The sequence below is a fragment of the Medicago truncatula genome, chromosome 7, assembly GCF_003473485.1.
Source record: "Medicago truncatula cultivar Jemalong A17 chromosome 7, MtrunA17r5.0-ANR, whole genome shotgun sequence".
Lineage (NCBI taxonomy): Eukaryota > Viridiplantae > Streptophyta > Magnoliopsida > Fabales > Fabaceae > Medicago > Medicago truncatula.
This window is the reverse complement of record NC_053048.1, coordinates 14001184-14015260: the sequence shown is the minus strand read 5'-3', so window position 1 is coordinate 14015260 and position 14077 is coordinate 14001184. Positions and strand designations below refer to the sequence as shown.

Genomic DNA, 14077 nt, shown 5'->3' with positions numbered 1-14077 from the left:
TTGTATTTGATTTCTATACTTAAAAAAAGGCACAACAACCCCAATGCTTTTAGTTTGAAAAAGGTGATAAAATTTGGTCTTGTATAATGACTACCATTACTTTTCTTTCAAAGTAAACCTGCTAGTCACATAGAAGCCAATTTTGCTCCTTTGACATTAACTTAAAAGTTAAACATGTCATTCCTCTCTCACTCCCAAATCCAAAAGCACAAATAGAAATCCTCCACAAATGTGCTATTGATTCTACATCAGTTAATGAGACAGCTTACAAAGACACAATATAGACTTAGATATACACTGATAACAACAAAAACTTCAAACCAAATTCTCATTAAAATGCACAGAATTTGCATCTTTAAAAATGAAGCAATTATCAATAAGATAAGTAAGAAACTTACATAAATTTCTAGTGTGATCTCACTATAGCATACAATTCATGATTTAAGGCAACAAAGGCCACAAATCACAGATTTACTCATTATGTGATCACTACTAAAATGGTTTTTATAAGTTGGATATTGCTTAGAGATTACATGGATGGCTATAGCGTAAATGGAGAATAAGCAAAGAAACGCCAAACTTGAAATAAATATGATTTAAATTAAATTATTTTAAAAATAGAAGAAGAAATCTGAGACAACAAACCTACAAAAGGGTTTTTACATTTCCTCTAGATCATCTTTTGAAGTGGTAGTGTGAGACCGATTTATTTACCGTCCATTCTAATCTTCAATTGGCATAATGGATTGTATTCTACCAATTCAACTTGCAATGTCTTTCCTGTGATATTTTTTCCAAAGGTTAATTTGTTTGTTTGCATCAAAACGTCATTTCGTATTAACCCATAATGGAAAATATAGGATATTCCTAAACCAATTCTGCAAACATAACAACAGGGTTGAAAAAGAGTTGACACTTCATATTCCCTTTTTCTTCCATAAGAGAAGGCATGATAAAAACCAAATGTAAAAGGAAAGCAAAAACAACTTAAGTTCTTGAAACCAGCATTGTAACCGTAAGTCACAACCTTTACTTTAAAACCAAATCATATAGCCTATAAAACCCGAAAATGGAAACATCCATAAAAAATAAAAAAAAATCCCCTAGTTTCGGTATTCCTCATGGTCTTCCAAATGAGGCCATTAAGATCTATACTTCATCGCGGGCACGTGGGATCAAACCCGACAAACCTGTGTTCATGGCCGTTGCCAAGGCTTGTGCTGCTTCTCGCGATGCCTTGAAAGTCAAACAATTTCACGATGATGCAACGCGGTGTGGGGTGATGTCTGATGTTTCCATTGGCAATGCATTCATTCATGCCTATGGTAAATGTAAATGTGTTGAGGGTGCGAGACGTGTTTTTGATGATTTGGTTGCTAGAGATGTGGTTACTTGGAATTCATTGTCCGCCTGCTATGTTAATTGTGGATTTCCTCAGCAAGGTCTTAATGTTTTTCGCAAAATGGGATTGAATAAGGTGAAAGCGAATCCGTTGACTGTGTCTAGTATTTTGCCAGGGTGCTCAGATTTACAAGATTTGAAATCAGGTAAAGAAATTCATGGATTTGTGGTGAGGCATGGTATGGTAGAAGATGTGTTTGTTTCTAGTGCCTTTGTGAACTTCTATGCAAAATGTCTATGTGTAAGAGAAGCTCAAACAGTATTTGATTTAATGCCTCATAGAGATGTGGTTACTTGGAACTCGTTGTCCTCGTGCTATGTCAATTGTGGATTTCCTCAGAAGGGTCTGAATGTTTTTCGCGAAATGGTATTGGATGGGGTGAAGCCGGATCCGGTGACTGTGTCTTGCATTTTGTCTGCGTGCTCAGATTTGCAGGATTTGAAATCAGGTAAAGCAATTCATGGATTTGCATTGAAACATGGAATGGTAGAAAATGTGTTTGTTTCTAATGCCCTTGTGAACTTGTATGAAAGCTGTCTATGTGTAAGAGAAGCTCAAGCAGTATTTGATTTAATGCCTCATAGAAACGTCATAACTTGGAACTCGTTGGCCTCATGCTATGTCAATTGTGGATTTCCTCAGAAGGGTCTAAATGTTTTTCGTGAAATGGGACTGAATGGGGTGAAACCGGATCCTATGGCTATGTCCAGCATCTTGCCCGCGTGCTCACAATTGAAAGATTTGAAATCAGGTAAAACAATTCATGGATTTGCAGTGAAACATGGAATGGTAGAAGATGTGTTTGTTTGCACTGCCCTTGTGAACTTGTATGCAAACTGTCTATGTGTAAGAGAAGCTCAAACAGTATTTGATTTGATGCCTCATAGAAATGTGGTAACCTGGAACTCGTTGTCCTCGTGCTATGTCAATTGTGGATTTCCTCAGAAGGGTCTGAATGTTTTTCGCGAAATGGTATTGAATGGGGTTAAACCGGATCTGGTGACTATGCTTAGTATTTTGCATGCATGCTCAGATTTGCAAGATTTGAAATCAGGTAAAGTAATTCATGGATTTGCGGTGAGACATGGGATGGTAGAAGATGTGTTTGTTTGCAACGCCCTGTTGAGCTTGTATGCAAAATGTGTTTGTGTACGAGAAGCTCAAGTAGTATTTGATTTGATCCCCCATCGAGAAGTTGCGTCTTGGAATGGAATTTTAACGGCATACTTTACAAACAAAGAATATGAGAAGGGTCTTTACATGTTTTCTCAGATGAACAGAGATGAAGTCAAAGCAGATGAAATTACTTGGAGTGTTGTTATTGGTGGCTGCGTTAAAAACAGCCGAATAGAAGAGGCGATGGAGATATTTAGGAAGATGCAAACGATGGGATTTAAACCTGATGAAACAACAATTTATAGTATCTTACGAGCATGTTCTCTTTCAGAATGTTTAAGAATGGGCAAGGAGATACATTGCTATGTCTTCAGGCATTGGAAAGATTGGGACTTGGCAAGGACAAACGCTCTAGTAGATATGTATGCCAAATGCGGTGGTTTGAGTCTTTCAAGGAATGTCTTCGATATGATGCCTATAAAGGATGTTTTTTCATGGAACACAATGATCTTTGCAAATGGGATGCATGGGAATGGAAAAGAAGCACTTTCACTCTTCGAGAAGATGCTACTATCAATGGTCAAACCCGATTCTGCTACTTTTACTTGTGTTCTATCTGCTTGTAGCCATTCAATGCTAGTAGAAGAAGGAGTCCAGATATTCAATTCAATGAGTAGGGATCATCTTGTTGAACCTGAAGCTGAGCACTATACATGTGTGGTCGATATCTATAGCCGTGCTGGTTGCCTCGAAGAAGCATATGGGTTTATACAGAGAATGCCTATGGAACCAACTGCTATTGCTTGGAAAGCATTCCTTGCTGGTTGTAGGGTTTATAAGAATGTGGAGTTGGCAAAAATTTCAGCTAAGAAACTATTTGAGATTGACCCAAACGGATCTGCAAATTATGTTACTTTATTCAACATTCTTGTTACAGCTAAATTGTGGAGTGAAGCTTCAAAAATCAGAAAGTTGATGAAAGAGAGAGGAATTACAAAAACTCCAGGTTGTAGTTGGTTTCATGTGGGAAATAGAGTTCACACTTTTGTTGCTGGAGACAAAAGTAATATGGAGAGTGATAAAATCTATAACTTTTTGGATGAGTTGTTTGCAAAAATAAAAGCGGCTGGATATAAGCCTGACACTGATTATGTTCTGCATGATATTGATCAAGAGGAAAAAGCTGAGAGTCTTTGTAACCATAGTGAGAAGCTTGCTGTTGCATTTGGGATACTTAATTTGAATGGACAGTCGACGATACGGGTTTTTAAGAATTTGAGAATATGTGGTGATTGTCATAATGCCATTAAGTATATGTCCAATGTTGTTGGTGTGACGATTGTCGTCAGAGACTCCTTGAGGTTTCATCACTTCAAAAATGGAAATTGTTCTTGTAAAGATTTTTGGTGATTATTTGACTCAGCCTCGTGTAAAAAACTTGGTAAGACTGCATACAATACACCCAAATGGCGGGACCCCTTCTCGAACCCTGCGTATGCTGGAGCTTTTGTGCACCGAGCTGCCCTTTTTATTTGACTCGGATTATTGGGAATAAGTCGTCACAATGATCCTATCTGAGTGTGTTTTACTATGTGTACAACAGGAAAATACAATTCCTATTATTTTAGAGAGTTGGATACATTATCAAACAACATACAAAACTAGACATACAATTTCTTCTTTGATTCTCAACTCCCGCTATCTCTCTTTGTCGTAAAACGAAGGTGGTTATAGTTACAGCTTTATTTTGATTCATTTGACGATGAAATCAGCAAAAGCGAAACAAAACGACGGGTCATGAGTTCGCATATCCTTACCCTCCATTGCCGTCTTCTCCATGCCTTAAACTTTTGTACCAGGTCACGTCTCTCTCTCTCTCTCGCCCGCCCCCCCCCCCCCCCCCCCCCAATTCATTAATTATTTATTTCCTTTCTTTTCGATTATGCCATTTTCTTCGGATCACTTCTTTTATCCTGTGGGTTGTTCCTGTATTTATTTGTTTGTAAATTTTGATAGACATTTTGATGAGAAGACAAATAGATAGAAGTGGTAGTGCGTCAACATTGAAGTGCATAAAAATGTACTGTGATCAATTACTACTTTTCTTAATTATATATTTGGAAATGCACTGTACATCAAACCACAGTAAAGTCACATTTTTCGCTTTTTTGTTTCTTTTGGATTAAACAAGAGTGTTGCATAGAACCTAAATTATGAGGTATATATATTGCAGAGTAACTCTGCTGCTAGAGGATTGGAACAAATGAATCTCCTTTCGAAAGAAACCGCTACACTTTCCATTGCTGTGCTTGGTGCTTCTGGTGATCTTGCTAAGAAGTCATATTCTGCTCTTTTCCACTTATATATAAACAGGTAAAAATAATATCTTTGTTTATCATGTTGATCAATGTCTAATATACAACTGTTGCAACCAAATGGTTGGGATTAAGTGGTTATTAAACTTTAGTTAAGGTCAAATCGTTAGGGAGAGCCCCAGTTCAAATCCCGGCTGGAACAATCCTTAGCTAAGCTTTATTTGCCTCCTGGTCGTGCTTCAGATTACCAAGGCCCCCTTCCTTCCCATGTGAACCTGAGCATTAAGACCAAAAAAATATAGAATTGTTGGATTAACTGAAGGTCCGCAGCATAAATGTATATCAGAATGCTGTGATTCTCTGATCATGAATTAGTTGACTTTTTTTAAAAATTATATTAATCTGTTCTACCTGATAATGTGTTGTTATTAGGTGTCTTTTTGTTAACTCATCTTTTTGTTGATGAGTATTTTCTAATAGTTGTTTGTTTCCCTTAATGAACTAACATTAGGCGTCTTGATTTGCAAGAATTGTTGCCACCCAATGAAGTCCATTTTATTGGCTATGCAAGGTCAAAGATCTCTGATGATGAATTAAGAAACAAACTGCGTAGGTGAGAATATTTTTGTAAAAAATAAAACAAACCTATTTTCTTTTCCCAAAGATTTCTGAAATAAGTAATAAAAAAATCTAATGATGTCAATGGTAACCTGAGACTCTAGAACTGTTGGTGTTATTCATATTTAAATAATGTGCTTACATATCATGATTTTTGCTCACTGCCTGCTTCTTTCACAAATTTGTTCCATAATATGCTTTGTGCTAATCTTATCAGTTCATATAAATGCATGTTTGAACTGTTTGTGATCCTGACACTTATGTTTTGATAAGCAGCTATCTTGTTCCAGAGAAAGGTGCTTCCTCTAAACAGTTAGATGATGTATCGAATTGGTTAGCTCCAGCTGTCTATCACCTTTTCTCTCCCTCAGATTCTGAAGATGGCTTTTTCTTGTTGGATAAAGAGATTTCAGAGCAAGAATATTTGAAAAATAGTAAACAGCGTTCATCTCGGTTTATATGGTTTTAATATATAATTTTTTGGCTTCTTTATGGCTGCATATGCTTTAAAAGACCTAGTAGAGTTGTTGGACAGAGAAAATACTAAGGCTTAAACGAGAATATCGAAGCATTTGCTAATTTCTTTTACTTTTCATGGGTCTTGTTTATTATTCATAAATCTAATATTGGTTTCTTTCCTCCTATTAGCTGATCATGGTGGATGGACACGTGTTGTTGCTGAGAAACCCTTTGGTAGGGATCTAGAATCTGCTGAAGAACTCAACACTCAGATTGGAGAGTTGTTTGAAGAACAACAAATTTATCGTATCGATCACTTCTAGTGAAGAACATGGTAATAAATGAACATATAATGACTCACTTCTTGGACACCCATTCGGCTACTGAATCAGATTCAATCTGCTATTCCAAGAAGTGATGAGGTTGTTCTTGGACAATATGAAGGCTTTAGAGATGACTCAACTGTACCTGACGAATCAAACACTCCGACTTTTGCAACTGCTATTATTCGGATACACAAAGAAAGTTGGGAAGGTATGATTATATTTCCAGCATTTCGTTCTTGAAGAAATGAGCCTTCAACTTCTTTTTGCTCTCAACAATTTTGAAAGTGAAGTAGTTCATATCCATTCTATTCTAGCTATGAAGCACCGACACAAAGACATTGTTAGGAGTCCCACATCGGGTAACTAAAAGTGCTTGATGTGGTACTTAAGCCATGGGGCTCTCCCACCTATTGGACTAGTTTTTTAGGTTGGGCTCTCCTCTTGGGCTTAAGTCCTAACAGACATACACTGATATGATAAATGGAAGAAATTGAATGTAACTTCATCGGCGAGTCTGAAATGTCGGTGCTACATAGTATTCTAGTTCCTTTTCTCTCTCATAATTCTCTACAATACATTATTGTACATTTGGCAATTTACTTTTTTGCATTAGGTGTTTCATTCATTATGAAAAGCAGGGAAGGCCCTAGAATCTAGAAAGGCAGAAATTGAGGTTCAATTCAAGGATGTTCCTGGTAACATTTTCAGAAGTATGCACTATCCTTATGACGTATTGGTTTTCTCTCTTTACCATGCTTTCATTATGCATATTTTGTTGTCTGTTCTCTATACCGATCCTGAAAGTGAAATTGGTGTCAGTTATATAACTGTTTTTACTTTGGAAGATAAGATTATACATACCTCTGTACCCGCTTTTCTTAGAGTTGATATATCTCTAACAGTACAGGGAAGAATTTCCAGAGATTTAAGATACAATATTATAATATATGTTGGAATATTTATTAGAATATTTCTAGTCTTTTTTTCTATTGCTATTATTGTCCTTGATTTAAGGAGATAATTAAGTTGTAATCTCACTATTTAAACCAGCTCATGCTGAGGAATAAATCAGAATAACATTTATCTATTTCTTTCAACATGGTATTAGAGCCTATCCAAGATCTACCGTTGCGATTCCGCATTGCGACGCTTCATGCCCATTGGGTCTGAGCGTGAGGGTGTGTGTTGGAAATCCCGCCCCGAGCATGAGGTGTCTTGTCTATTGTCCTGGGATTGCTAATATTATTTCTTTGATAATTTTAAAGCTACATTATGCAACCCTGGCTAAATTGACAATTTGAATTAATTAGAACTGCATGCATTACTTAGAAATAAGTTCAGTTATCTGAAAGAAATATATTTACGTTAATCATTATATAACCATAAGAATTGAAATATGTTCTACAGAATTAGAGGTGATCGATAACATTTTGTTTGCTAAGATTAATGAAAGTTGAGATTATAACATCTTTTCATAATATCTTTCCATATACTATTGCAACAATGTCTTGATTCATATACATTCAAATAACCATATTTTTGTTTCTTATTAGGCATCATGGCAAATATTTACACCACTTTTACACAATTGATAGACGGGATTTGAAGCCAGTTCCTTACTAGCCCGGAGAGGTTCTGCAGAAGTTCGTAGAAAAGGCTGGATATGTTCAAACACGGTTTTTTCCCTACCAGATTTGTCTCTCATCCATGCTACGATCAATTCAATAGGTATTCCGTAGCATTTCACTAGCTAAATCCGTTTGCTAGCAATTTGCTACAAATTAGCAACAAGAAAATCACATATTTTCTTGTAGTGGATTTCTCCTACCTTATAGTGTGACCAAATTTAATAATAACACAAAGATTAGGATTATCAAGAGCTTATATATACGTATGGACTAAGCTTGGGAAATTTCCATTATAGTTTCCTTATTCACAACAAGCTCTCTGAAACTTCACACCAAAAGGAAAGTCACTCAAAACAAAACGAGTATTCCTATTTTCATCAAGAAAAATCCCAATATCCTTACACACAACCTCACATTCCCTACAAACTGTAGGACAAAACACTAACTTATAACCACTCTCAAATCTCTCAATCTTAAACCAATTATCAACGGTTTCACGACCAGGATTCCCTTGAACACCACCAGTAGTAACAAACCTTTGACTTGTTGCAACATCAACTTTGTCAACCTTCCACACAGTCACAGAAGAAGTTGAACAGTTTGTTGGGAAACTATGAATCACGTTGAGATCAGTTGAAACTCTAATAACACCTTTTTTGAAGTTAAAAGGGACAAAGCTAAACTGCATTGCTTCTTCTTCCTCGACGACATCAAGAGGACATGTTTTGTTTGTGTTGAGAAGTGCCATTTCGCATCTTGTGCCACATTGGATGGAAGACGGAAGGATGAAGTAGTTTATGCTGTTTCGTACCAGGTTGCCTGATGTGTCGCGAACTTCTTCGGGTTGTTCTGCACCTTGAAGTGGTTTTGTGGTGAATAATGTAAGTAGAAGAAATAAGAGTGGAAAATGCAGTTTCATATTTGATTCTAGTTGTGACTTTTGAGGCTTTGGTTTTACTTCTCAATGTAGTAGATTATTTTCAATTTATAGTTTTTTTTTCTTCCTGTTTTTAAATTGTGGTAGCAGTAACAATAGCACATGGTTTGAGAATTTTGATATTGCAATAATGCAGTCAAATGCAGCCTCATTTGCGGTTGTGTGCAGAAACTTTAAAATTGTGCTAAACTCAACTGAATGATGTCTCAAACAATATGCCTTTAACAAGTCGTGCACATGGACTTGTAATAATTTAATTTTTTTAGTTTTTTTTCTTGTTAATATGATAAAGAATAAGAAACTACACCAATAATTGAATGGTGCAAGTGATAAGAGATTTGGACTCTTTGAGCAAGTAGTCAGAAATTTGAGCTTAAACTCTTCCCTAATCTTGGGCAAATGGAACAGTCGATATGAAACCGGGCATCTTACATCTTTTTCAATGGACGAAAGATTTTTCTGAAGAAAGATAAGACTTTTGACAACATTGAGGAAGATAATTTCAGCTCTCACACCCAGCGACAAACGCATGTACAACTGTGGATTTGACTCCTGGAGCTGCCACATAAATATTGAATGGAGATGACTTTATTTGAAATTGCATGTGCAAATGGTACACCGCGGGACATTGATAGCTCGACTAGAAACCATGCTTTTGGTCACTATGCTTGTGTACTAGTTGACATGGACCTTTGACGGGAAGAATTCACTTTTAATGTGGAAGTTAGTTATGAATGATTGGTGGATTATTGTTCTCATTGTCAAATTATAGGCCTTCATGCTTCAACCTCTGTTACATGTACACAATCACTTTATGCAAACTCATAAACTCAAAGCTAAACTTTGAACACTTTTCCCTCTCTTGAACAAACATTGGCCTATATATTCTCAAATAAAAGAAGTCATTCTCACTAGATATGTCCTATATATATATATATATATATATATATATATATATATATATATATATATATATATATATATATATACTAGACTTTCCACCCGTGCTGCCGCACGGGTCATATACATTGTAGATGTAGTAGACAAAAACAAATCTCAATGCATATCAAAGAGAATAAAACATGTGGTCCCAAATATATGCAGATGTTGGAATTCGAACCTCAGACACCACACTTATTCACCTTAAAAATATTAATTTTTATCAATCGCGTCTTACTTCATTTTTTTGTTAAAATTATATGTCAATGTTATATTATTGGTATGTTACTTCATCTTTTTTTTTTTTTTGACAAAATGTTACTTCCTTATTTTGTAAAAATTATATGTTAATGTTATACTATGTACCTAAAAATAGCTCATTCTTAACCTCAACATATAAAATGTTTTATTTAAATAATTTTCCTTTTATCGAATATTTGACATTTAGCGTAAATGATACACTTTAACTGTTTGTTGAAATGTTTCTTCCACATGTTTGTAATATTAACAAAAAAAAATGTTGCTATAATCTTTCAAAACCCTTTTATTTCAATATGACGATTTGTTTTGTTGAAGAAATAGGGCGATTTGTTTTGAAGAAATAGGGGAAATAAAGCGATGCCGATTTGCTTTGTTCATGAAAATAGGAGATTAGGTGTGAGCATTAAGGTTAAAACAGTAAAATTATGCAATAGGGTTTAGGTTAAAATTAGGGCTTACGGGTTAACTTTAATATATAAGAAGATATATATATATATATATATATATATATATATATATATATATATATATATATATATGAGACAGGATCCGTTGACACCAGGTGTCAACGGATTCGTTGACACCAAATCTTAAGCGTTAATTTCTCTTAATCTAAAGGTCAATAATTATTCATAAAAATTTTAACGTGGGCATTCAGTATTTTATATCTCATTTTTAAGACTATTTATTATATTCTCTCTCATCAATCTCATTCACCTTCTTCCCTATAGCCTCGTCTCTCCATTAAGCAAACTAGTTATGCGGATTATTGATCCTTCTTCTCTAATCTCAATAACAAAATTACTTCTATATATCTCCAACAAAGATAATTCTTGATTTTTTATTTTATGCAATTGGAAGCACCTCAAATTAAAGGTTTTGGCTATACATCTGTCAGCATCTCAATTTAAAGGTTTTTCATTTTCCCAAAATCATAAAACAATAAAACGTAATAAGAGTATTTTAATTAACTATTGTTTTCACGGATAATTAACTAATTTTTCAATTACCTAAGTTACTGATTTAATTGCTTTGGAAATTGAGAAATTAATCTGAATGAATTGGTTGTTGTGAAGAAGATAATGAATGTTTTTTTATAATCATATGGATACAAATACATCTCTTTGATTCAATAAAAGATACTCATTAAATAGAGATGTGAATTAAATATGAACCTTTTGATTAAATGAGATAAACGGTTGAGATTTGGTGTCAACGAATTCCTCGTTGACACCTGGTGAATAAGAGGAGTTTTATTGTGAGAGATGAGAGGATTAAACCATAACCTTTGGATCAATTTTAACGGTTCAAATTTTTAAGTGGTATCTCCTTTCTCAGTACATGCAATTATTCTTTCTCTTTCTTCTCCCCGTTCCAAGTTCTGATTTTTCATTCACATCTCAACAATTTGATTATTAAAAACATATAGTTACAGATTCAATTCAACACAATATATAAAAGTTTTGTTGAATTTTATTTTGGATTTAAAGTGAGAACCAATTCCAGTTCATTCGCCCCTCCATCTCTTTTCCTATTCTCTATTGTTACACTTCTCCCTTTCTTCTTCTTCACATTACAACTCAAAACAGAGTCTGTTTCTCCATAAAAGTAAAAGTTAGGAAATAATTCTTGACATAATTTCATGGAAGGAAAAATCCAACTACCCTTCTTTTTCAATTATTTCAATTGATTTGGAATCTGAGCAAAAAGGAACAATTGGAATAGGCAGGAAAAAAAAACCATCGATTGAATTAGAGGATGAAAAGGGAAGAAGGAATGATTCAATTGATTGAAGAGAGACCAATTTAACTATTCATCCAAAATTACTTCACCACCACAAAGGGAGAGATCCAAATACATTTTTTCTTTTAAATCTTCAATGTTTCTCATTTAATTTCAATTGTTTCATGATTCACGTTTCATGATTTGAGGCGTTGAAGGATGATTTACTGAGTTTGGATTGTTATGCTTCTCGCAGACATTCAAGGGAAGAGAAGAAGCACAAACTGAAGAAGCGCTGAGAGAAAGATCAGAAGGGACGTAACACTTTAAAACTGAATTTAATCCTACCCATAGATTTAATCTAATGGTCATTATGTACTCCTCTCATCCTCTCATTTTAACTACTCCTCTCATTTTTATTTTTATTTTGAGAGAAAGAAACTTAAATCATTTCATAAAAGATTAATTCAGTAATACATGTTGGGATTTCATCAAAGATACGGAAGCTAGAACTAGATGTGGCTGCCTTAGCTAGAGTATGTGCAACCTCATTCGCTTGCCTCCTAGTAAACTCGACATGAGATTTTGTTAAAAATGACCGACAAAAATGGATGCTACTGTCCATTATGGAACCAAATTCGGTGACATCTCCACGGCCTTTGTTGAAATAATCCGCTACTCGTTTCGAGTCAACTTCAAAATCAACATTTTTGAGTTGAAGTTCATGGATCCACCGAATTGCATGATACAGTCCCAGCGCCTCTCCAACATCAACAGAGCACAACGGAGAGAAACACATAATTTTGGATCGGACATGGAATCCTGTTGAATCTCTAATACACATGCCCAAACCAATCTTGTTGTTGACGTCTGAAAAGGAGGCATCAACGTTACACTTGAGTCTGCCACTTCTAGGTTTCCTCCATCTGATGTTTGAATCTCCATCTACTACCTGGTTATTGTGATTGCGAGGAAGAGTGGTATCAATGTGACTTTGATTAGACGGATTTTGCTTACGATTAGCACTTCTCCAACCTTCTAAAAGATGGATAGCTCTTACCATCATTGTTGTGGGTGAATCTGTCACTTGTTGCCACAACTTAAGGTTTCTAGCTTTCCAGATACTCCATATAATAGTGACAATATTCTCTATCTGGGTTGTAGACAATATTCTCAACAAATGGAATATAATATCTGATGCATTATCAAACAGGTCCAAAGATGGAGATATCAGGTGCCAAACATTAGCCGCATTCCAAACATCGACAGCCGCCTTACAGTGAAACAACTACTCCTCTCATTTGAAACATCCCCATATATATATATATATATATATATATATATATATATATATATATATATAGGGGATGTATCAAATGAGAGGAGTGTTTAATGTGAGAGTGAGAGGAGAAAATAATGACCTTTGGATTGAAATAAACATTGAGATCTTAAATCTGCCTTTCATGTATTTTTCCCTTACCACACGCGCGTGAGGTTCTCTCATCACTGTCATATCATCAGTTCCCATCGCCTTTCTCTCTCTTCATTTTACTTTTAGATTTTCTTCCTCTTCAATCTCACACACACCTCTTTCTCCTTATTCATTCTTTTCTTTCTTTAACCTGCCAAACTTTCAAGTGATGAGAGACATATGATGTTGCACAATTTTTTGTAAGCCTCTTTGAAACAATTGATAAAAAAATAAAAATTGTTGCACAATCAAAACCATTGTTATTTCTAGTACCCTTTTTTTTTTTTTTTTTTTTCAGCCACCAAAAACGTAAAGCTAAACAAACTAACCTAGAAATAACCAATATTGATTAAAGTCCACTGTTTGTTTCAAATTGATTAAAACATTCATGCCTTTCAAGTAATTAAGCTATATTAGTGAATACCAATATTGATGTTATTGATTGTAAGCCTCAAATTTAACTTTTTTGAAGAAGTGATTATCTGAATCAGATCTCATAAGCTGAATCATTATTGATGTTGTGTGCAAATTAGTCAGAAGTTATTAATGATTCAAAAATCCTAAGCAGGAGAGATAAAAAACTTGAAATCAGATTTGGGTCGTTTGTGTGTGCAAATTATTTCAGAGAAAGATCGGATGAATTGGGAATTGTGGGTGTTGATATCATATGCTCGCTGAGTTAGGAGGAAGAAGAGAACAGAAATGATGCGCGTGGAAGAGAAAGTAGAAGAGTCACATGATGTTTAAATGGTCAAAACAATCCTAACCGTCAGTTTTAATCTCACGGTTCACATTAAATCCTCTCACCTCTCATTATAAGAATCCCTCTCATTTGAAACATCCCCTATATATATATATATATATATATATATATATATATATA

The 14077-nt window shown here is 34.9% G+C and overlaps 3 protein-coding genes and 1 long non-coding RNA gene across 4 annotated transcripts; 3 read left to right on the top strand and 1 right to left on the bottom strand.

The window, feature by feature from the left end:
• The first annotated feature begins 1069 nt into the window (after positions 1–1069).
• LOC11438958 (pentatricopeptide repeat-containing protein At1g11290, chloroplastic) lies at positions 1070–4380 on the top strand. The gene has a single exon (XM_003622374.3). It carries the CDS (start codon positions 1070–1072, stop codon positions 3926–3928), a length of 2859 nt encoding a protein of 952 aa, XP_003622422.1. The 3' UTR covers positions 3929–4380.
• On the top strand, positions 3985–5920 carry LOC120576972 (glucose-6-phosphate 1-dehydrogenase, cytoplasmic isoform). Its single transcript, XM_039827852.1, has 3 exons — positions 3985–4011; positions 4752–4891; positions 5728–5920. Exons 1-3 carry the CDS (start codon positions 3985–3987, stop codon positions 5918–5920), a joined length of 360 nt encoding a protein of 119 aa, XP_039683786.1.
• A 1-nt stretch (position 5921) lies between these two features.
• Positions 5922–8962, top strand: LOC11438957 (uncharacterized). The gene is made up of 3 exons (XR_003006502.2): positions 5922–6444; positions 6850–6946; positions 7790–8962. It is a non-coding gene; the product is annotated as an uncharacterized lncRNA (long non-coding RNA).
• A 3203-nt stretch (positions 8963–12165) lies between these two features.
• Positions 12166–13251, bottom strand: LOC112416590 (uncharacterized). Its single transcript, XM_024770841.1, has 2 exons — positions 13204–13251; positions 12166–12876 (listed from the first exon to the last, which is right to left on the bottom strand). The coding sequence occupies exons 1-2, from the start codon at positions 13249–13251 to the stop codon at positions 12166–12168; spliced, it is 759 nt and encodes a 252-aa protein (XP_024626609.1).
• Between the last annotated feature and the right edge of the window lie 826 nt (positions 13252–14077).

Excerpts from the sequence above, each read along its gene's own strand:
- LOC112416590 (XM_024770841.1), bottom strand. The coding sequence starts at position 13,251 with ATGGGAACTGATGATATGACAGTGATGAGAGAACCTCACGCGCGTGTG. Across the intron at positions 12,877-13,203 it reads GAGAACCTCACGCGCGTGTG|ATAGAGAATATTGTCACTAT; the intron begins GTAAGGGAAAAA and ends TCTACAACCCAG.
- LOC120576972 (XM_039827852.1), top strand. The coding sequence starts at position 3,985 with ATGGCGGGACCCCTTCTCGAACCCTGC. Across the intron at positions 4,012-4,751 it reads GACCCCTTCTCGAACCCTGC|AGTAACTCTGCTGCTAGAGG; the intron begins GTATGCTGGAGC and ends TATATATTGCAG. Across the intron at positions 4,892-5,727 it reads TTCCACTTATATATAAACAG|CTATCTTGTTCCAGAGAAAG; the intron begins GTAAAAATAATA and ends TTTGATAAGCAG.
- LOC11438958 (XM_003622374.3), top strand. The coding sequence starts at position 1,070 with ATGGAAACATCCATAAAAAATAAAAAAAAATCCCCTAGTTTCGGTATT.